General features: G+C 47.8%; 1 protein-coding gene across 1 annotated transcript in view; it reads left to right on the top strand.

Moving 5' to 3' along the window:
* USP10 (ubiquitin specific peptidase 10) overlaps positions 1–23,520 on the top strand; it is a gene marked incomplete at its 5' end in the record, with an annotated part of 71,425 nt that overhangs the window by 9,716 nt on the left and 38,189 nt on the right. Inside the window, one exon of the mRNA XM_082712001.1 lies at positions 22,060–22,128. Coding sequence (XP_082568127.1) covers positions 22,060–22,128 — 69 coding nt within the window. The remainder of the gene's footprint in view (positions 1–22,059; positions 22,129–23,520) is intronic.

Here is a 23,520-nt window from a genome sequence, read left to right as displayed (position 1 = left end):
CTTCAGATGGAGATTTCTGATTAAGTCCTTTCCAGCAATGGTTATCCAGCTCTTGCCCTGTGCTAGGGAGGTTGGTAAGGTTTGTATGTTACAAAGTATCTAGAGCTGCAAAGTATCTAGAGCTGTAGCCCTGCTGTGGGTAGAACCCAGTGTGGATGGTGCGGCTCATTGGAACTGGGTCCATCTGATGTCCCAGAGAGCTGGGCTGAACTTTCTAATTTTATCCTGAAGTCCGGTCGTCATCAAAATTTCTCTGAGGTTGTATGTACAGTATTAAGCCAGTCTGTTTTCAGAAATTCTTGGTACCTTCTTTTGTTGCTGGTCATGGATTTGTCAGTTTAGGAAATTCTTTTCTCCAGTTCTCCACAAACGAGCTAAAATAATTACCTTTTTTTTTTTTTTTTTTAAGATTTTATTTATTCACTTAGAGGCTGAGAGAGGGAGAGAGATCAAGAGAGAGTGGGGAGAAGGACAGAGAGCGAGGGAGACAGTCTCAGGCAGGCTACATGCGGAGCGTGGAGCCCAACTCAGGGCTCTGTCCCACGACCCGAAGATCATGACCTGAGCTGAAAGGAGGAGTCATGTGTTCAGCGGACCGAGCCACCCAGGTGTCCCTAAAATAATTACTCTTGGGATACTTGGGTGGCTCAGTCTGTTAAGTGTCTGCCTTTGGCTTGGATCATGATCCTGGGGTCCTGGGATCGAGTCCTGAGATGGGCTCTTTGCTTGGTGGGGAGCCTGCTTCTCCCTCTGCCTGCTGCCCACACTGCTTGTACGCGTGTGCTGTCTCTTTCTCTGTCACACACACAAATAAATAAAATCTTAAAAAATAAATAATTTGGTTCTCTTCTCTTGGTTCTGTCTTCTTACTGAACTCTTGGCGTTTCCATGCCACAACTGTATTATGAGTTAAGTGCCAGGAACACAAATTTAAATTTTAACTTGAGTAGTGTTCAGTGAGAAAGAGGGAAGAGAGAGGTTTGGTTTTTGTTTTTGTTTTTTAATCTGAAAAGTATTTTCTATGTTTTGGCTGGAAGCTTAGCTGACTATAACTTGAACTTTACACACGATGACACTGTAGCAGTATCCTAGCAGTGACTAGTCTTGGACACAGAATTACCACAGCTGAGTTTGCAGAGAGTTTACCTTTTATCCCAAGGCACACATTGAACAAATAGGCTTTTTTTTCTAAGTATGTTGTCATTTTCCTTCTTTGACATTGATTTCTTTTTGGGTGAAAACATAGATTTGAATTAGCTTTGTGAGTCCTTCACTGTCCTGTGAGAGGAGAGGAATGCCATGTTCGTGATGTGCGCAGTGAGCGACAGGGCCGCGGTGGACTTTGATTTTGGAGATGCCCTGTGTTTCCTCTGCCAGTCAGTCAGCCGTCCATGGAGGCCTGCAGGCTTCCAGGCCCTGTATGGGCAGTGCGCCCAGAGAGGGCCCTGCCTGGTGGACGGAACACCACACTTGTGATTGTCTAACTAGAGCATTGGCAGGTGCTCTGAAGTAAAATAAGGACCCTGGGAGTGACCCAGTGGCCCAGGAAGGCTTTCTTGAGGTCTGGTTCTCTTCCAGCACCTCTGCTGTCAGCACAGCGTCTTGCCTCTGCTGTGTGTGCAGTGGATAAGTGACTTATTGGAGGGGCCAGTTGGAGGAAATAAACAGAACACCTGGTTGTCATTCACTTTGTTCAGGATTGCATATGGGGTTGTTTTGGTGTTTCTCATTCTGGAAATGAAGTTTAGGACCACGGCGTGCAGAACCATGAGGGACAGATTGGTTCTCCATAGAAATACGTTCTAGTAATGGGACCTGAATAAGAAGGGTAGGCTGCTGCTGAAGTATTCAGATTGATTATAATTTCTGCATTAAGGATGAGTGGGTGGGGACGCCTGGGTGGCTCAGTGAGTTAAAGCCTCTGCCTTGGGCTCCCAGGGTCCCAGGGTCCTGGGATTGAGCCCCACATCGGGCTCTCTGCTCGGCGGGGAGCCTGCTTCCCCTTTCTCTCTCTGCCTGCCTCTCTGCCTACTTGTGATCTCTCTCTGTCAAATAAATAAATAAAATCTTAAAAAAAAGGGGGGGTGGCGGTGCCTGGGAGGCTCAGTCAGTTGAGTGTCCACCTTTGCCTCAGGTCGTGATCTCGGGGTCCTGGGACTGAGGTACATCTCCTTCTCCCTCTGTTGATCCCCCTGCTTGTGTGTGTGGTGTGCACGCTTGCTCTCTCTCTGTCAAATAAATAAATAAAATCTTTTTTTTTTTTTTTAAGATTTTATTTATTTATTTGACAGAGAGAAATCACAAGTAGACGGAGAGGCAGGCAGAGAGAGAGACAGGGAAGCAGGCTCCCTGCTGAGCAGAGAGCCCGATGCGGAACTCGATCCCAGGACCCTGAGATCATGACCTGAGCCGAAGGCAGCAGCTTAACCCACTGAGCCACCCAGGCGCCCCAAATAAATAAAATCTTGTAAAAAGAACGAATGGGTAGGTCACTTGGCTCAGTTCGTGGAGCAGTACTTCTTGATCTTAGGGCTGTGAGTTCAAGCCCCATATTGGGTGTAGAGGTTACTTAAAAAAAAAAAGCATGGGTGCCTTCTAAGCTTCTTTCAAGGCTTTTCATTATTCTCTTTATCTCTGTTGTGTAGTTTCTTGAGCCCAGGTGACTGACCTCTCTATCAGATGATAAGGTATTTTGTTTCATTTTCTGGGTGGTTTCTCAGTGAATGGAATCCTGCGATCAGAGGACAGTTACTGATGCCAGTGCAGTGCTTTCAGCGCCCCTCTGCTGTGCCCAGTTAGTGGGCCCTGGCAGCCGTCCTTTGTTGACCTAGTCAGAGCAGATGCTGCGCATTCCCCCGGTTCAGGAGCCACAGAGCTGTCAGCCTTCCCAGGCAGAGCGCCTGACTGTATGTCAGAGACGAGCAGAAGTTTGTTGAGAGCGGGGATTTCTTTGTTTTGTTCAGTGATCATCTCCAGGGCCTAGAACAGACCAGCGCTCGGTAAGCGTGCATTAAGGAACACACAGGTGAAGGGTACCGCACCGACCGCGCACTGAGGGAGTTCACGGCTGAGTGTGGGAGAGACTAGTGAGCTGTTCCCATTCAGAGTGAGTAACTGCAGTTTGTTGGGGAGACAGTTGGTAAAGCCGAGACTCTGGAGGTCCTGAGAAGTCCTCCAGGCCGGAGAGAAGCCCCGGGTGCACTGGGGTGCGGGACCCCCCAGTGAGCACAGCCGCGTGGAGGTGCGGAGCGAGCTGCGGAGCCAGGCCCGGGGAGGACTTGCTGAGGAGTCTGGGTGCAGGTGAGTGCCAGAGCCGGAGCTCTTGTACGCTCTGAGGGGACCCTTTCTCTTGAGGAGTCATGGCAGGCTGTGCCCAGGACCAAACTGACATTCCCATTTCAGAGAGAGTGCCGTGGTGGCCGCCTGCGGTTCAGAGTGCGGAGGCTGAGACGCAGAGAGGCACTGAGGGGAGACGAGGCTTTGGGTGACCAAACGGGATGTGGAGGGAGCCAGGCAGCTTCATTGTAATTTATTTTAATAATGTATTTTATTCTGTCATGGAATGCTCTGTGTTTCAGTTAAGTGTTTTTTCCAACTTGTGTTGTGACTGTTCTCCATTATTAAACTTTTCTTCAGTATTTAAATACTGCGCGGATTCACAAGTTGTTTTATACATACTAACAACAGTCCTGGGCGGCGCCTGGGCCGTTTGGTGGGTTAGGCGTCGGCCTTCTGATCTGGTCATGATCTCAGGGTCCTGGGATCAAGTCCCACATCAGGATCATTGCTCAGCAGGGAACCTGCTTCTCCGTCTGCCTCCTGCTCCCCCTGCTTGTGCTTTCTCTCTCTGACAAATAAATAAAATTTTTAAACAACAACAACAAAAGCAGCGATGGGCAGTTTTTGGATACATTTTTTAGTTGTTTCTGATTGGGAATTATCTTATTTCCCGTGACTACTTAAAGCATTGAAGTAAACTGAAAGGTGAATTTAAATCATTATTTTGGGGGTGGGGGGAGATATATTTCGCTAATAATTAATACTAAGTAATTAGTGGTAATTTAAAATGAAGGTCCCCCCCCCCGCCCGATTTTATTTTTAAGTAGTCTCTACACCCAGTGCGGGGCTCAAACGCACAGCTCCAAGATCAAGAGTCTCGTGCTCTACCGGCAGATCCAGTCAGGCGCCCTGGAAACATGAAGTTTTTTTACTTTTTGTTTTTTAATTTAAAAAAAGATTTTATTTATTTGAGAGAGAGAAGGAGTAGAGATAGCATGAGCAAGGGGGAGACAGAGGGAGAGGGAGAAGCCGACTTGCCGCTGAGCAGAGAGAGCCTGAGGCAGGGCTCGATCCCAGGACTCCGGAATCACCGGGGATCATTACCTGAGCAGACATTTAACAGGCTGGGTTACCCCGGTGCCCCTGAGTGTTTGGATTTTAAAACTGCATACTGATTTGTTCAGAGGCAAGTTATACACATGAAATACTTGAGAAAGATTGAGAAAGCTCTTTCATAAAACACTTGTCAGTAAGCTGGTTAATGTTTGGTGAACGCCACCTGTTTTAGTTGCTGCTCGAGCTATCCGGGAAGGTAACCGAAGTGCTCTTAACCTGTGTGGGCAGCGGGTGACTAAGCACGTGCTCGAGGCCTAGGGAACAGCCAGGGCACGTCCTGAGATGTGCAGCTAAGTGCCGAGCAGTTGTGCGGCGCGCGTGTTAAGTTCTGCACCAGTAATTCAGAGAGTGAAGGAGATGAGTGATGAGTAGCCTTGACGGTGTAAGAGGATTTTGGTAAATGGAGAGGAAGGTGGAGGCCATTCTGTGTAGGGAAGCAATGACTAGGGCTTAGTTTCATATTAACCTTGTTTTGGCTTTTGGACTGCTCCCACTTGCTGTGGAACCCCGGGTGCTGCTCCTGAACGAAGCCTTTTATCTCCTGCTTTGCCCACTTCATTCCTTCCTGGCTTCGGGTGTTTTTGATAACGAGTAAAAGAAAGGCCGGCTCGAACTGGCTTGCGCTGTATACTGGAGATAATCGGGGCTCATGGAGCTTGAAATCCCAGAGGGAGGCTGGGCTTCAGGGCTGGTCTGCTGAGTCAGTCCAGGGGTGTCTTTGAGAACCTGGTTTCTTCTCACTTCTGTTGTGGCAGCATTTTCCTTAAGCTAGTTCTCCTCCAAATGACACCATGGTCACAGCAGATGCAGACTTCAGCGTCGTGTCCAGCCGACACCACACCAGCCAGAACGAGAGAGTGCTTGTGTGTTCCAGAGTTCCTGACTGTATCCTGCGGTTTGTGTCCTCTGGGTCTCCCTTGAACCAAGCACTGTGGGCAGGAGGGTGGCGTGCCAGGTCAGGCTCCCCGCTAGAGCTGGGTGTGGGTGTGTATCCGCCTTCTGAGCTGGTGAAGGGAAGGAGGAAAATGAACTTTCAGAGAGTTCATTACCATCCCATCTGGGAGGACCATTCGTTCCCACTGTCTTTTTCCAGGTTTGTCACTTCCTCCTCCTTCTGGACTCCTTTGAAGACTGTGTCCTTTTTTCTTGCAAGTTACCCTGCGTCCCATTGTATTTGTCGTCCTTTAATTTTTTTTTTTTTAAGATTTTATTCATTTGACACAGAGAGTGAAAGAGAGACAGATGAGAGAGGGAGCACAAACATGGGGAGTAGGAGGCGGAGAAGCAGGCTTCCTGCTGAGCAGGGCGCCCGACACGCCCCATTTTTCCTTAAATTTTATTGTACCTTAACTCTTCATGTGTTATTTTTGGGGTAGCCCCAAGCCGTAGGTTCTAATCCTGGCTTTATCTTCTGTTCATGGGATCTTGGGCAGTTAGTTCTCTGAACTTGAAGTTTTTTCATCTTAACACAGAGTCAGCTGATACTAGATTCTGAATATTATACTTAAGACTTCAGTGGTTGGGGTCCAGACCCATAAGACAGAAGGCGATCACGATTCATCTGAGAGACGTACGGTCAATGAGAAATGTGACGTTGCTTTGACAGAAGTAAGGGGGCAGGAAGACTTCGCTGAGGGGATGATGCCTGTGTTTGACCCTTGACAGGCCAGCAGTGCTCACAGCAGGGAGGGAGGAGGGCCCTTCAGGGCAGGAGAATAACGGGGTCTTGGCTGCACAGTGAGGTGAGGCTGGATTGTTGTGGCAGGGACGCCCTTATCGCAAGCTCAAGGGTTTCGGTCCCATCTCTGTACACTGGATGGGTAGCATCGAGTGTCCGTGCTGGCTTATGTTGTTCCGGGGCAGTTCGTGTGGTTCTTTCGTGCTGAGCTGTGCCTTCAGTTTGGATGGTAAAGGGTCACCTGACTTCGAGTCGGAGTTCAGAGCCGAGCGCTGGCGGTGTGCAGTGCGTACCTGGGAGCAGGACCCTGGGATGGCATGAGGTGCAGCAGCGCTGCGCAAACCCAAGCTGCAGAAGCAGTCAGCCGGGGGTCTTTTGGGTGACACATCTGGCCGCAGTAGGTGTGCGGGGGACCTTGAGAGCTGCATAAGCTCTTGAGCAATGCCCTTGTTGCTGGCCTGGGGCCACCCTTTGAGTAGCAGTGTAGGACAGGACATGAATGTCAGGGGGTCCCTGAAGTCCCTGGAATCACACGCGGAAGTGGGGGTGGGCGCGTTCTTCGGGGAGCGGGCCTCACTTGCTTACGTCAGATTCTCAGGGGCTCTGCTGCCACCCCAGAGCCGTTCGAAATCCCGTCAGGATGCAGTGACATCTGTACACTCCATGCCTTTGAGGCATGTCTACCTCCTGAGAGCAATCCAGAATGTGGTAGTGTCTGTCTTCCCTCCTTCCCACTCCTCCTCCACCGGCCAGGTTCTTTGAGGTGGGAAACGTTGCTTAAACATTTAAAATAACTTTTTAATACCTTTTGTACTGTGAGTGCTCAACAGAAATCTGTTTAGTTTGGTGACAAACTCTTTTAGGGCTGCCGGGCGCCTTGACTGCGTCTGAGGTCCCTTGTGTGTCCGGTGTCGCACCAGGTGCTGAGGGGCTGCGGCCGCGTCCTGCAGGTAGCCAGGCGCAGAGGGACAGCCATCAGGGCTTGGGCCGGACGGTAACAGAAAGAGCAGGGTTGAGGAGGAGGCGAATCATGTTTGCAGAGTCGTACTGCTGAGTGTGATGTATGTTCAGAAAGGTGCTACTCCTGCCTTCGGTGCGCGGAGATACGGTTCTCTGGGTCTCCATCCCGTGGGTGTCGTAGCGCCAGTCTGGATGCCTGCTCTCACTTCGTGTCGTTGCCTTGCGCTTGCCAAGTAGAGCTTCCTGAACATTTTGACACTTTGTTGATTGTCCCAGAAATTTGGGATGGAAAGGGTACCTAATTTAAGACAGTCTTCAAAATTTCTCATCTAGTAGGTTGGCAGAACAATGAAGGATGCCATTGGTGTAAGGGTAGAAGCCGGTTTTGAGAAGATAATGGGTCTTTTGAATTTAAGGTTAGACAAGAACATGACAGTGGGAGTGCTGTGAGGCTGGCAGCCTGGAGAGTGGAACGGCGATGTGATCGAGCAGTCCGCGCGGTGGACGCCAGTTTGGACTTCACCAGCACGGTTGGAGTGGGAAAGAAGGAGGGGTCCTTGTGGGGGCTGCCGAGGGACTAGCCGAAGGGAGAGGAGGAAGGGCTGGGAGCAGAGTCCGGTCTTGCAGGGTGCCGGCGGACGGAGGATGTGTGTGAGAGAGCTCTGCATGCTGGCAGATGAATGCTTGTCAGTGAGCTGAAGGCTGTAGAAGGACGCTGGCTTGGATGGGAGGTTATTTCTATACAGGCCGGGTGTTGGAGCGGAGTGTTAGGTTTCAGTTAAGAGCAAATGAGAAAATGAGCTCAGCTGTCAAAGAATTATCTTTGTGGGAAAGACGTGTCTAATTTTAGTATATGTGCTGCCGAAGCGAGCACGGGAAAGACGTGTCTAAAACGTTTTTTTGGCAGAGGGGGGCAGGGGAGACACCTGGCTGGCTCAGTTGATTGAGCTTCTGATTCTTGGTTTCAGCCCAGGTCTTGATCTGGGGTTCATGAGTGGAGCCCCCACGTAGGTCTCTGTAGTCGGTGAGGCGTTTGCTTGGGATTCTTCCCCCTTTCTTGCTTTTCCTTTGCTCATGCTCTCTCTCTCTCTCAAGTAAATAGAAATTTTAAAAAGTTGCATGGAGTGGAATTTTTTTTACTGAATTATTTCCAGTTGCATGGTAATTTTTCTTCTTTTTTTTTTTTTTTAAAGATTTTATTTATTTATTTGAAAGACGGAGATCACAAGTAGGCAGAGAGGCAGGCAGAGAGAGAGAGAGAGGGAAGCAGGCTTCCTTCGGAGCAGGGAGCCCGATGCGGGGCTCGATCCCAGGACCCTGAGATCATGACCCGAGCCAAAGGCAGCAGCCCAAACCACTGAGCCACCCAGGCGCCCCGGTAATTTTTCTTCTGATAGACATTTAGCTTTGTTGCCTTTAAGTTGTTAGTGATCAGTAAAACCTTAAAAGCACTAAAAGCATTCCCATTTTATTTTGTTATTATTTTAAGATTTTGTTTATTTATTTATGAGAGGGCATGCGTGTGGGTGTGAGCTCGAGAAGAGGGGCAGAGAGAGAGGGAGAAACAGACTCTGCCGAGCAGGAAGACTGACACGGGGTTCCACCCCAGGACCTTGGGACCACAACCCGAGCCAAAGGCGGACGCTTCATCAGCGGAGCCACCCAGGTGCCCCAAGAGTTCCCATTTTTATTTTTTAAAGATTTTATTTATTTATTTGACAGAAATCACAAGTAGGCAGAGACGCAGGCAGGGGTGGGGTGGGAAGCAGGCTCCGGGCCAAGCAGAGAGCCTGATACGGGACTCAGTCCCAGGATTCTGAGATCATGACCTGAGCCGAATGCAGAGGCCTAACCCACTGAGCCGCCCAGGTGCCCCAAGAGTTCCCATTTTAAAAACATCTGCCCTGGATGTTGTTCATCAAGCAGTAGGTCCTCTTATAAAGTGAATAATCATTTCACATTGTTTTGTAGTTGCGTCTGTCTGGTTTGGGGGCATAACTGAGTGGCAGAGTAGCTCTGGGCACCTTCCCTCCTGTTGTCTCCGTAGTTTCTTCCACCCTTCAACTGCCTGTAGTGCTAGAGCTTTTTTCTAGGTTTCAGAAACACCCCTACACAATGATTCTGAACCCTAACTGCACATCAGATCTACATAGAAAGTGTTTAAAATGTTGAGTGAAGCCTGGGTGCCCCCTTACTCCAGTGAACCCTGAATTTTTTAAAAAAAGATTTAGTTATTTATTGACAGAGAGAGAAAGAGCGCACACACAATCGCAAGTAGGCAGAGAGGCAGGTGGGGCGGGGTGGGCGGGGGGAAGCAGGCTCCTTGCTGAGCAGAAAGCCTGATGTGGGGCTTGATCCCAGGACCCTGGGATCATGACCTGAGCTGAAGGCAGAGGCTTTAACCCACTGAGCCATTCAGGCGCCCCGAACCCCGAATTTTCGCAGCTATGACCTGAGGATCGTCAGGTGATTCTAAGGGGTGGCCTGGGCTGAGACTCACTGCCGTAGTCCTCTGACCTGCATAGCTGACCCTGCTCGTAGTCCTTTGACCTGCATAGCTGACCCTGCTTCCCTGCTAGGTGAGCCCCACCAGCTAATTGGGAGAAATACCTCTTTTCCAGGATGCTCAAGTTATCATAAGTGGGACTTTCTGAAGTATCAGGTCTTGTTTTTCTTTAATGAAAGATTTTTAGGGGCTCCTGGATGGCACAGTTGGTCAAGCGTCGGACTCTTGGTTTTGATCTTAGGGTTGTGATATCGAGCCCCATGTTGGGCTCCGTGCTTAGTGCAGAGTCCGCTTGGGGTTCTCTACCCTCTCCCTCTCCCACTTACGTGCACTTGCCTGCTTGCTCTCTCTCTAAAACAAACAAATCTGAAAAGATTTTTAATCCTAACAGTGAACTTAAACGCACAGTTCAAGAATGCAGTTGTTCCGGCTGGTAACGTAGACTCGTTCTGCGCAGTTGCAGTCTTCGTTTGCAGCAGGTCATTAGGTGGAAGTCAAGCTGGAAAAGCAAGCAGCAGAGCGCTTCCTCAGTGGGCCGGGCCGGCCTGTGGTGTCAGCACTGCATTTGTGTTCTTTCATTTTCAGCAGATCATCATTTAGCAGCTTTTTCTGCTTGGAGCAACTCTTCTGAGTAACTTTGGTTTTCATTAACAACCAAGGTGACTCATTCAGGGGAATCTGGGGACATTGGGGAGCCATAGAAGGGTTGAGGGTATCTTCCTCTGCATGTATGGCGTAAGTTAGGCAGCTCTACATCTTGCAGGGTATTTAAGAAACCACTGGCGATGGCCAGCAAATTGAAGAAGGTCATTTATGTAGTTACCCTGCTTGTTTTCAGACATGTTTAAACTTGAAGCTCTGGTTTAGTGATGCACTGTCCTTTCTGGCAGGTGGCCTTTGGTAGCCCAGCTTCTGTTGGTTTGGTTCCAGTGTATTTCATTAAGTGAAAAATCTTATAGGGCGGATGCACTTACAGGTTTCTGCCCATGTAGCACTCTGTTTAATGAAACACTTGTGGTTTGACTCAGTGTTACTGGCAGTAACCGTGCGTGGCGTGGGGTCTGAGTAGGTGGTCAGGGGGTCTAGGCAGCTTACGGAGGTTGAGCTGGGCCAGAGCAGTCTGTGGCGTAGTGATGGGGAACTACCAGATTGGGCACCCTCACAGTGACACAGGCCGCAGAACACAGGTGTCACGCCCAGTGTTGTGGGTGCTGTTCAGTGCTACCAGCAAGAGTCTTTGGGCCAAGGAGATGCGGAACCTTAAAAAAAAAAAAAAAATTCCCAGTGTGTGGGTGTTTTCAGACAGTGTTTGAGAATACTCCTGATGTAAATGGAAGGTTAACGCTGCAGTCCTTGCCATCAAGAGCTGCTTTCGTAATACAGCTGCCTCGTCCACCTTATTTGTGGGCGTGCATTGACTGATTGTGCATCAATTTTAAAAACGCATTATGAGGCTTAATTTAATACAGTAAGTGTACCCTAGATTTTAAGTCTTCATCTGGGGTTTGATAAGGACATGCCAGGCTAGCTACTTCCACAATCAGTCTGTTGCCCTGGAAGTTCCCTCATGCCTCTTTGCCGTGAATCTCTACCCCGTACCACGGTGGTTTCTGATCTGCTGTCACTCGAGGCTTTCCCATTTCCTAGAATTCTGTTGAGGCGGAATTACACGGCATGTGCTCTTCTCTCTGGCTTCTCTTACTCTGCGTAACATTCTTTTTTTTTTTTTTTTTTTAAATTTTTTAAATTTTATTTATTTATTTGTAAGAGAGAGAGAGCGAGCACAGGCAGACAGAGTGGAAGGCAGAGTCAGAGGGAGAAGCAGGCTCCCTGCGGAGCAAGGAGCCCGGTGTGGGACTCGATCCCAGGACACTGGGATCATGACCTGAGCCGAAGGCAGCTGCTTAACCAACTGAGCCACCCAGGCGTCCCCTCTGCGTAACATTCTAAGGTTCCTCCATCCTGTAGGAATTTTCTCCCTTCGGGGAGGATTAGAATTTCATCATATGGCTGTACCGCAGATGCTTTCTGCACCTCGTCATGAGCACTGGTTGTCCTGGCGTTAGTTAGGATGGAAGCTGTGCTCTAGGTTCATGTGCGAGTCATGGGTGGGTAGAGGCGTTCACTTCCTGTGGGTAAACTACCTGGAAGTGAAATTGTTGGGTCACATGATGTGTGTTTTCTTTTAGAGGAAGCTGCCAAGTTTCTCCCAAGTGTCTGTGTTGACACCTGCACCAGCAGTCCTGGCATTCCCCTTCTGCTGTGTCCGCGCCGGCGCTGGCTGTTGTCAGTCCTGTTGATTTTATGGTGCACCAATTGAAAAGGGAAGAATTTATATGTCTGCAAGAGCAGGAGTCCGCGTTGATGACAGCAGAGTGAATCGGAGCACAGATAGGTGGTTCTCAGTGAAATTTGTTTTTTAAAGAAAGTTGGAGCCCCAAAGAGAGGGGGACGGTAGAGACTGGGAGAGCGCTGGCTTCGCACTGGACGCGGCTGATTCGTTTGGTAGCAGGGATAGTTGAAGCAGGGATTGAAACCGAGTTTGTCAAAGGTTGACCTGCCCTCCAAATTTTTGATTACATCTGTAGTTCGTTTTATCCTTTTTTTCCCTTCTGCATTTAAAACATGAAAGTGGATTTTTCTTTAGTTTGGGAGACCACATGGTATTTGTGAATGATTTTCCTCTGCGTCAAAATACATGCTCTTAGTAAGTTTTCTGTAAGGCTTAATTCAAATTGTCTTGATTCTGTTTAATTGTTATATTTAAAAATTAAGGGTTATATCTTGGTTATATTTAAAGATTGTATTTAAAAGTGATGGGGTGACTGGGTGGCTCAGTGGGTTAACAAGCCTCTGCCTTTGGCCTAGGTCATGATCTCCGGGTCCTGGGATCAAGCCCCACATCGGGCTCTCTGCTCAGTGGGGAGCCTCTCCCCGACTCCCGCCTCTCTGCCTACTTGTGATATCTCTCTCTTTCTGTCAAATAAATAAATAAATAAAAATTGTGCTTCTTGCTGGAACATCTCTGATATTAAAAATAGGAGAATAAAGACCAGAGCAAAGTGATTTGATGGCACTGACATATGGGAAGTTTCTTACTTTATTTTATTATTATTTTTTTAAGATTTTATTTTTTTATTTGTCAGGGACAGATGGAGAGAGAGCGAGCGAGCACAGGCAGACAGAGAGGCAGGCAGAGACAGAGGGAGAAGCAGGCTCCTTGGAGCCAGGAGCCTGATGTGGGACTCCATCCCAGGACGCTGGGATCATGACCTGAGCCAAAGGCAGCCGCTTAACCACCTGAGCCACCCCGGCGCCCCATGGGAAGTTTCTTCATGTGGAGGATGGAGAGGCTATCATTTCTTATCCCTAGAACTTATATTTCCCGTGGGGTTTTCTCTTCATCTTCCTCTTCCTCAGTTCACTTGTTGAGCAAGGCTTTTATTTCAGCACCTACCCTGTGTCAAGTCCATTAACTGCTGTCAGTACAAAGATGAATTTAACTTGGTTCCCGTTCTTTTTAAAACAAACAAAAACCTTTATGGGGACATAATGTATCTGCAGTGAATTTCACCCTTTTAAAGTATATATGAGAATCTTTAACAGATGCGCATACTTGTTTAATCCCTCCACGGGTCGGGTATCTTTCAGCCCTTCTTTGGCTCCCAACTTCCCGCGTGTGCCCCCTGCAGCCTGTCTTCTTATTCACCCTGGGCCCCAGCAAAGGTGGAACCACTGCTAAAGTTTCTTTATTGGTGTTCTGCTTGTTCTCCTTTTTCTTCTCTTATTCCCCCACCCCCTTTATTTCCCAGATCAGCACCGAGGTGATTGTAATGAAAACTGAAGTACGCGGACTCTGGAACTTCTACCCAGCGATCCTAGACAACAGGCACTCAGTTCACTCCCTAATAATTTATCAGGTCCTTTCCATGTGATAAAAATTCTAGATAGCAAGTTATCATAAAATGGGGGCTCTTTTGTCTTGCTGTTTAGTGTTAGTTCAGAGCAGAACAAGTTAAAATCTAACTGCTTTTGTGCGAAGTAACTAATGTAGACATAGGGCTGGAAAGTTGGCAAAAAATGGATTTCTTTTAGAAGAATCATGTTTTCTAGTTGGAGATGCATTTGTGGGAACAAGTTTTAGCTCAGAGTATACAGCCAACGCATTAGATCCCGCTTCAGAAGGTGAGAGGCGATCTTTTTTTTTTTTTTTTTAAGATTTTATTTATTTATTTGACAGACGGAGATCACAAGTAGGCAGAGAGGCAGGCAGAGAGAGAGGAGGAAGCAGGCTCCCTGCTGAGCGAGGGCCCGATGAGGGGCTGGATCCCAGGACCCTGCGACCTTGACCTGAGCCGAAGGCAGAGGCCTTAACCCACTGAGTCACCTGGGCCCCTGGAGAGGCGATCTTCTGATAGGACTTAAGTAGTCACATAAAATAGACTACATGAAACTAGACACTACATCGTGCTTTCACTTGAATTGTGAGAAGAGTGCACTGCCTGTGGGCGTGGCTTTGTCACACTGTTTGTCCATTCTGTCCCCTTCTCAGGACCCCTCTACTCCAGCTTAGTCCATTAAGGATCAGGCCTTCCTCTACCTCCCTCTTTGTTGGCTTTTGCTGCTTGTAATGCTCACTGCAACTCACATTCCACTCATTCTGCGACAAAACTGTAAATGTTGTAGTGTCCTGAATGCTGTGTCTGTTTTATTCAGTTTCTTATAATCTAGCATGACTCAGTGTGGCTAGTTGGTGCCCACCCAGTACAAATGGTTAAATCAGTAAAATTCCTGTTGTGCATCGACTGTCCGAACAGTGTCATGTCCACGTGTCCCCACACCACCCACCCCACTTTGCAGAGGTGAAAGTGTGCCGTGACCCACCGATGGTTCAGTAGATGTCAGCATGCATCAAGGATGCGTGATCAGTCAGGTTGAGTAAAGGGGCCCCTGGAGGGCTCAGCGTCTGCCTTCATTTCAGGTTGTGGTCCTGGGGTCCTGCGATCCAGGCCCCTGCCAGGCTCCCTGCTCAGCGGGGTACCTGCTTCTCCCTCTCCCTCTCTCCCCACTTTGTGTGTGTGTATTTGTGTGTGTGTGCGTGCGCGCACTCTGTCTCAAATAATTGTTTTTTAAAAGTTTAGTAAAGAAATGAGATTTTTTTTGCAAGCACTTTTTTTTACTTTATTGAGATATAACCCACATACCATAGAATTCACCCTTTTTTTTTTTTAAATACAGAGATGCATTCTTTTTTTTGTTGTTTTTTAAAGACTTTATTTATCAGAGAGAGAGGGGCAGAGAGCAAGCACAGGCAGACAGAATGGCAGGCAGAGGCAGAGGGAGAAGCAGGCTCCCTGCCGAGCAAGGAGCCCGATATGGGATTTGATCCCAGGATGCTGGGATCATGACCTGAGCCGAAGGCAGCTGCTCAACCAACTGAGCCACCCAGGCGTCCTGAATTCACCCATTTTTAAGAAGAGTACATTTTAGTGGTTTTTAGTGCGTTCACAGAGTTGTGCAACCATCACAGTTGTAGAGCATTTCATCACTTCAGAAAGAAACCTCCTGTCCTTTAGCAGTGACTCCCCATCTCCCCGTCCCGGAACCTGTGACGACCACAGTTTACCTTCTGTCTCTAGAGACTGGCTTCCTCTAGACATTCCGCATGAATGGAATGCGACAACTTGGGTCCCTGTCACGTCTGACTTCTTTACTTAGTGTGATGTTTTCCGGCTTTATCCATGTGGTAGCAGGGACTCACCTGGGGACATTTCCAGACCCTGTTTCTTTGTTCCGGTTAGATCCAAGAGACACTTGTGGAGCCTGGGGGCTGGAGGTGGCCAAGGCCAGCACCCTCGGGTCAGAGGCGAAAGTGAGACTTGCCCTCGGAGCAGTGTTGGTCCTGCGTGTTTCCCCGTCTCTCCCAAACTCCCCCTTTTTGGGTTGGGGAATGGAGGAGGCGGAAACTGTGCCTCTCGGCCTCTCGCTGGTGAATCCGGCTTCTGTCCTTGCTTCTGTCCCGAGGCCGGACTTGGGCCTGGACTCCCGCAGTGGCTCTGGAAGCTGGGCTCGCTCGGACGCCTGCCCGCCTCGGAGGCGGAGGGACAGGACGCGCGCAGCCCCGCGTTCACGCATCACTGCCTTGTGTCTCTTCTTGCCGTCCACGGCCGGTCGCTCTCCGGGAGCCCAGTTGGAAGCAGACGGCCGGCCTTAGTGGCGCCTCACGGACCTTCGCGGAGGTGCGTTGTGCTCGTGCGCCCTCTAGCGCCGCGGGCGCGCCGGTGCCGTTCCTCCCGGCGGCCGGCCGCGGATCTGTGCCGAGCCCCCGCCTGCCGCGGGAACCTGCCTTGGACGAGTGGCCCCTTCGCTTTTCCTGTAGCGTGAGCACGGTGTGTCCACGATTGCCCAGCCCCTTCCTGGGGCTTACAGAGCCGGACCCCCCTAAGGGCTGAGGCCTCGGGTCTCCGGAAGGCGACACCCAGTGCAGCCGCGACTGGGGGCTACGTGTCAGGAGTGTCTTGTCTCCATTCTGTGTTGTGGCCTTGCCGCCTTTTCCTGCAGCGCTTTTTGTATCTTTTCAACATACCCTCTCTAGAAAGGATCGGGAAATAATCAAACGTGCAGACAGTGGGAGTTCTAAAGCCTGAGCTGAGTTAGTTTGGAAATGTATCCCTGGTAGTGGGCAAGAGCGTCTGCACCTCGCTGGCTCGCCTGCCTCCTGAAGAGAGAAATGCAGAGGCCGAAAGCCCCTGGAGCACTGACCTTGGGCCTTCCGCGTGGGCATCACGGCTGGGAAGGGAGCAAGCCATTTTGCTTTCTTTTTTCTCCTTGTGACTCCACCATTCAGCCCACTCTGGCTCTGGTGGGGGTTGCGGAAAACCTAGAGGGTGTTTCAGGCTTTGCCTTACACGGTATCTGCTGCGGCTGTTAGAAGAGTAACATTGTAAACGACAACATAAACATTTTGTAATGCAGTTGGGCGGACAGAGGGCCTCCAGGCACCTTTTGTTTCATCTGCGCGGAACCTGTGGACTGAGTGTTGGTCTGGGCTGGGCCCTGCACCCGGCTTTGGAAATGCAAGAAAGAAGACATACTGACGCTCCTGCCACGCAGAATCAATTGTCCTGTTTTATCTTTCTGTGCTGTTAAAAGACAAACGAATTCATGCGGTCAGTGGAGTTTTCTTCCCCACTAAATTATAAATCCTGTGAAATGAGCAGAATCATTTTTATCTTTTTAAACCAAGACTCCTATAATATTTTTTTCCTTAGAAAGACATTAAAGTCCACTTATTAATAATCCTCTAGAGGAAGGAGAATGTTTCACACCCACAGAAAGAGAGGGTAAGGATTTTTCTCACAATTGAGTGTTTTCTGTTTTGGCTGTAAAAAAATCTCTTCATTTGGAAATAATTTCAAATTTACAGAAGTTGCAAAAATAAAAGCAGCACGAAGAGCTGAGCTCCCTTTTCCTCCTTCCCTCGGGTTGACCAGTTCAGACGAACCCCCTTTGCTTAGCCATTGCCGTGGCTTGACTTTTCTTGTCGCGTGCACGCGTATTCCCAAACTTGAACACACACACGGACACACACTCCTTCCTCCACCCTGTGACACTGGAGAGATTGCGTACCATGATCTTTTACCCCTTTATGCTTTGACGCGTTTCCCAAGATGACAGATGTCTTCTTACATGACCGCAGGAGGACAGTTACTGCTTTCATAAGTGTGCACTGGCGCAGTACTTTTTACAGTCTGCTGTCCGTATTCTGATCTTGTCAGTTGAGCTCATAATCTCTTTCATAGCGTTTCCCTCCAGGACGGGGTCCATTCTGGGGTCGCACTGTGTTTACTTGTTGTGTCTCTTTACCTTTTGCCATCTGGGATGTTTCCACAGTCTTTCACGACACTAATGTTTTTGAAGAACATGGTCCTGCCCCTCTCTCTTTGGTCACGCTCTTCATTTTGCCAAACACCTAGAAAAATCTGCGATTGAAAATTAGGACGGCTTTTGGAGCAGGAGGTGGTAGAACCTGAGCACGTAGCGGCGGCAGTCGGTGGTCCTGAAGCTCCGCGGCAGGCACTGTGGTGTCCCGGTGCAGTGCGGCTCCAGCCCTCTGTCAGGCGTGTTCAGTTGTGTACTTTTCTGTAAAATGCGGGCCAGCCTGCTCTGTGTCCCAGCACTGGGATTTGCTCTTGCATAAATATTTGGCCTTTATCTTTGTAGTGTTTATCAGAATGTTAAAAAGTTACCTTTTTTCCCCTCCCATTGAATTCATGTAAACTAACTCTCCTAATTGCCTTTCTGGAACAGTGTGGGTAATAAATGGTTATTTGTAGTAATGCTTCCTGTAGTCAGTTTTGAATGATGTAGATGATTTTGTTAAACACTGAAATGATGTCATAGCCTCAGAATTTTTGTGGGATATTCTGTTGAATTGTTCCAAGTGAACATTTGAATGGTTACCATAGAGGCATTCGTTACTGTGCCTAGAAAGAAATAATTGTCTCGTCGCATGCACTGCGGAGGGTGGAGATCCGCTTTCGGGAAGCTTTCCCTTGCCCGAGTCCCCGGTGCCTTGCGCTCTGCCGATTGTGAGACTCCACTCCCTCCTTACGGTTCCTTATGACATTGGTGTTTCTGGCTGAGCAGCAGTATGTGTGTACAGATTCAGAGGAAGAAGGTCTGGGTCGTTTCTCTGCCATGACCATAAGGAGAATGGCCATTCTGTAGGAAACAGATCCTAGCCTAGCTCCTCCGGGAGGCGAGCACCTTGCACAAATGCTGCTGTCCTTGGTACCAGCTTCCTAGCGGTCCCCTCCATCCTCTCGGTCACACAACTGAAGTGACTGTTGTTTATACTGTGGAGGTGTAGCCGCTCACTTTCAAAGACTCATGCATTTGAGGGGTTGGAAATCCGTCTGACTGTGGCCAGAGGATGTGATTCACGGGTACCTTGGCGGCCCAGCTCACTGACGCATTGAGCCGCCATCCAGCAGCTCCCGTTGCAGTGACAGTCGCTTCCGCTGCCATTTGTTGAGTGCCAGGTGATAGTTTAGCGTCACACAGTTGATAGTTTGCAGTTGCTTATGACGGCTCTTTGGGATTAAATGTTTTCATCAAGTCCTAATCTGTTGTCAGGGAGATCTTGAAATGAACACGGGCACAAATGCAGAGAGCACACTTGTAATGTCTCTGCAAAGTGGGCATCTTTGAAAAGTTGTACAGTCATTTCAGGTTTGTTTGCAGAGACTTTTTATGAGTAATTTTTTGCCTGCCTAAGGTATTTACATGGTCTGGAACTAAGAATTCTGACCAGAGACACACTAGGAATCTGGTGTGACTGCCCTGCCTCCACTTTGCTTTCCCTTGGCTCTGGCTTTTCTTCCCTTTTGTACCCAGAGTGTGCTCTTTGTTTAACAGTTTCCTGGTGATTTTCTCCCCTCCTGTACTGCAAGCTCTTCCCTGGTTTTCACCAGTTAGATTTGTGAACAGATGGAAGATACGTATCTGGTAGAGAAATGGGTGGCATGAAGTTGTAACAGAAACACACTTAGGGGCGCCCAGGTGACTCCTGTCGGTTGAGCGTCTGACTCTTGGTGTAGGCCCAGGTCATGATCTCAGGGTCCCAGAATCCAGGCCCGCAGCGGCCTCCTCCCTCAGTGGGGAGTCTGCTTAAGATTCTCTCTTCCTCTGCTCCTGCACTCTATCTAAAATAAGCACATCTTTTTTAAAAAAAAGCATTTACAATCTATAGGAAAGTTTTCTTTTTCTTTTTTTTTAAAGATTTCATTTCTCCATTTGTCAGAGCGAGAGCGCTCACAAGCACGGGAGCAGCAGGCAGAGGGAGAAGCAGCTTCCCCTCCGAGCAAGGAGCCTGCACTGGGCAGGTCAGGCTGATCTGTTTTCTGTCCTTACCGTTTCGTCATAGAATGTTACATAAATGTAATCATGCCACATGTAGCTTTTGAAGTCGGACTTCTTTCCCTTAGCATGATGCTTTTGAGAGTGAGAGCCACTGAGCAGCATTTCATTTACAGACGTACCACATTGACCTCTGGACGGACATTTGGGTTGTTGTAGTGTTATGAGTAGAGCTGCTGTAAACCTCAGCATGCAGGTGTTTTCCGGGACATAGGTCTTTATTTCTCCTGGGTGAGCAGGTGTGGGGTAACTTGGTAGGAAACTGCCAAACTCTCCCCCAAAGCGGCTGTACCGTTCTGCATCTGTGTGAGCCATGTGGAAAGCTGCAGTCATTCCCTAATCCTCAGCATTTGGTATCGTCGGGAATATTTTCTCCTAATTTATGACTTGTGTTTTCATTTCCTGCTGAGTAAATTTTGAGGTTTTATATCTAGACTTGTCTCTGTAGTGGGGCTGTAAGGGAATGTCAGTCAGCAGTGTCGTTTCTTCACCCCCACCTTCTTCCGCTTCCTTTGCACTGGAATAAACCTTTCCCTTCCAGAGCTCGCGGTTACACCTGACAGCGGTTAATACAGGCTTTCCCCTGGTGTTGGAAATGATGAGAGGGTCTGAGTTCCTTTTGCAGGCAATGATTTCTAAATTGTTTTGGGACTCTGCTTATTTTTACCATTACTGTCAATGCACAGTTACTTTGTGGATTTTTGCAAGTATATGTGAATATTATGTGACGATGTTCTTATTTTTAATATATATTTGTGGTCTGGCTAGCTATTACCAAAGAGCCCTCCGGCAGTGTTTTCCCATGAAATATTGGTGCATTGGGGCACGTGGGTGTCTGAGTCATTGAGTGTCTGACTCTTGGTTAGGCTCAGGTCACGATCTCAGGGTCATGAGATTGAGCCCCCGTAGGGCTCTGCCCTCCTCGGGAGCCTGCTCGAGATCCTCTCCCTTCCCCCTACCCTCCCCCTCTGCTCCTCCCTCTGCATACTTGCATACTCTAAAATAAGTAAGTAAATAAAAAAAAAAAACTTAAAAGAAGGATCAGTGCATTCTTTTTTTTAAAGATGTATTTATTAGAGAGCACATGCACACAAGAAGGGGAGAGGGAGACTCCCACTGAGCTCGGAGCCCAACATGGGGCTTGATCCTAGGACCCTGAGATCATGACCTGAGCTGAAATCAGGAGTCAGCCACTTAACTGACTGTACGACTAACCAGGCAGCCCTCGGTGCAATCTTGCTAATATGCTGTGAGAGTTTGTTGTTATTTATTCACGTTTATGATAATAATAGGCATTTCCATTTATATAATATGTGGTTACTGGTTATTTTTGAATCGCATGCTTGTACATTTCGCAGCAAGTCACTCAGCTCCATTAGAGCCAAGGAACCACAACTCTGCTTACCATTTTTCCTTTTTTTAAAAGGTTTATTTATTTGAGAGAGAGAGTGAGTAAGCAGGTGAGGGGCAGTGGGAGAGGGAGGTCAGGCTCCATCCCAGGACCCTGCCATCAGGACCTGAGCTGAAATCAAGGGTTACTCACTTTAAACAACTGAGCCACCCAGGCAGCCTATCTGCTTAGCATTTTTTTAAAAATTTATTTATTTGACAGAGATCACAAGTAGGCAGAGAGGCAGGCGGGGGGGGGGGGGGGGAAGCAGGCTCCCCGCTGAGCAGAGAGCCCGATGCAGTGCTCAATCGCAGGACCCTGGGATCATGACCTGAGCCGAAGGCAGAGGCTTAATCCACTAAGCCTCCCAGGTGCCCCTGCTTAACCATTTTTATCCCCAGTACTGATCTTTGTGCATGGTGTTAGTAGGCTCTAAATAATTATTGACTAGATGAATGAATAATTCAGTGAGCGGTTCTCTGTTGTAGAAATCTAGTCATCCTGATTCTTGTCAGTGACTTAGTTTTTAAAGCTCCGGGAGAAAATGAGCCACTGGGCACCTGCCACACTTGCTTCTGCCATTGAACTGGTTGTTTTCCCACGAAGTCAGCGTTCAGAGTTGTGTGAAGGGTTTACAACTATACCTGTGTCTGTTCAATAATGTGCTTATTTAAATGAACTTTCAGGATAAAAGTACATGTATATTTATCTTAAAGCTCGTTCATCAGGATCATCAGCATTTTTCTTTCTTTTTTTCTTTCTCCTTTTTTTTTTTTGGATAACTCTGTCTTCCCATGTGAACACTGTGAACCACGTTTTCTGCTTTCCGGTGGTGCGTGTGGCAGAGAACGCTGGCGTGGGGGTAGTGAATGAGTCAGCAGAAAGGCGAACGGGGCACCTGGAGGTGTCTGTGAGCCAGAAAGTTGTCCTTCAGGCAGGACTCTGCTGACAGGTGTGGTGTACAGTGTTTCAAAGTCAGCGTATCGATTTCACAGGGTTCTCTGACAATTTATGAAAAGGCTCAGTAGTATTTTCTTTTATGTAATTGTAGATCTCCATTATGCAGACCTTTGATTTATTTACTTAAAAAAGGGTATTGGGCTCCTAGCCTACACATTTCATAGCATTGGTATAATATGTAGCATTTTCCCTGAAAGTATATAAATTGGATATTTTATGTGATCAGTGACTTTTTTTTTTCTTTTCCAGTATATCTTCGGAGATTTCAGCCCTGATGAATTCAATCAGTTCTTCGTGACTCCTCGCTCTTCGGTTGAGGTAAGACGTTTTATTGAGTATGTGTGTAGATAAAATTACTGGTTATGTTTTAGTTTTGATTTTTTAAAAATTTATGCTTTTGTGATAAACCCGCTGTACAGAAATGTATAGAAAAGAAACTAATAGAAATGCCCAAACCCACCACCAGATTTGACTGATAGTGAACTTTTGCTGTGTTTGTACAGCAGAGACGTCACAGACACAGTTGAAGCCTTCTTTGTGTCCCTCTCCCCTCTCGTTCCGCTCCCTCCGCAGAAGGAACAGCTCTGCTGAGTTGGTATTGTTTACTGACTATGGTTTTCACCTTCTACTGCACACAGGGATGTCAGCAGATAGTAACATCGTAATTTTTTATGTGGTTTAAAGGATAAATGGTTTCATACGCAGGGGTTAGGAGTGCCAAACCCGCTTCATTTGAAAATCTGTGTGTAACTTTTGATGCCCCCAGAGCTTAACTACTAATAGCCTGTTGGTGATCAGAAGCCTTACTGATCATAAGAACAGTTGATTAGCACATTTTATGTGTTACAAATGTTATGTGGTTATTCTTAGAATATAAGCTGGAGAAAAGAAAATGTTAGGAAAATAATAAGAGGAAATACGTTTATAGTGTTATACTGTATTTATAGAAAAAAATCTGCCTGCGAAGTGGATTGCACATTTGAAACCCATGGTGTCCAGGGTCAAGTGTGCGTTCATTGTTTTGAGGTTTATTTCATACTAACGTATTGTTTGCTCTATCTGTGTGATACGTTTTGTTTTTTGTTCTTTGATTTTAATTGCTAAGTACTGCTGGTAGAACAGCTCTCAACAGCTGCCACAGCTCATTTGCCTTATCTCCTCACAAGGACCATTGCGGTCTTTAGTTGGTACACAGTTACAGAAATGTTGCAGTAAACATATTTTACGTGCCTCTGTGGATTTCTCCAGGCTTTGGCCCTAGGAATGGAACTGGTCAGCGGGAAAGGAGTAAGCATCTGTAGTTCTGCTGGAGACCGCTGCTCTGCTGTCAAAGCGCGTAGCAGGCTGCATCCCCATCAGCAGTGCACAAGCGTTCTCACTGTCTCATTTGAAGAAAACATTCTTGCTTCTTAGTATAGGCATATTTAAAAATGTTGTTAGTCTGATGGATATGAATGGATTCTCATTGTGAACAGTTCTCAGGTGACATAGTTGAGAACTAGTTCATTACTTGCCCGTGCCCATTGATGATACAGATTTCCACTTCTTGAATTAAGCTTGTCTCCACTGTCCACATTTTTTATTAAGTGGCTTGTCTTTTTCTTGTTACTTATATGATTAGTGGTCTTTGGTTTTGCATGTTACAGGCATCTCGTTCTAGCATGAGGGCTTTTGAACTTCACATATGATGCACTTTTATCTCTTTTGCTG

Source organism: Mustela nivalis, assembly GCF_964662115.1.
Source record: "Mustela nivalis genome assembly, chromosome: 18".
Classification (NCBI taxonomy): Eukaryota; Metazoa; Chordata; class Mammalia; order Carnivora; family Mustelidae; genus Mustela; species Mustela nivalis.
Note: the sequence above shows the minus strand (reverse complement) of the source record. Positions and strands in the feature narration are given on the sequence as shown.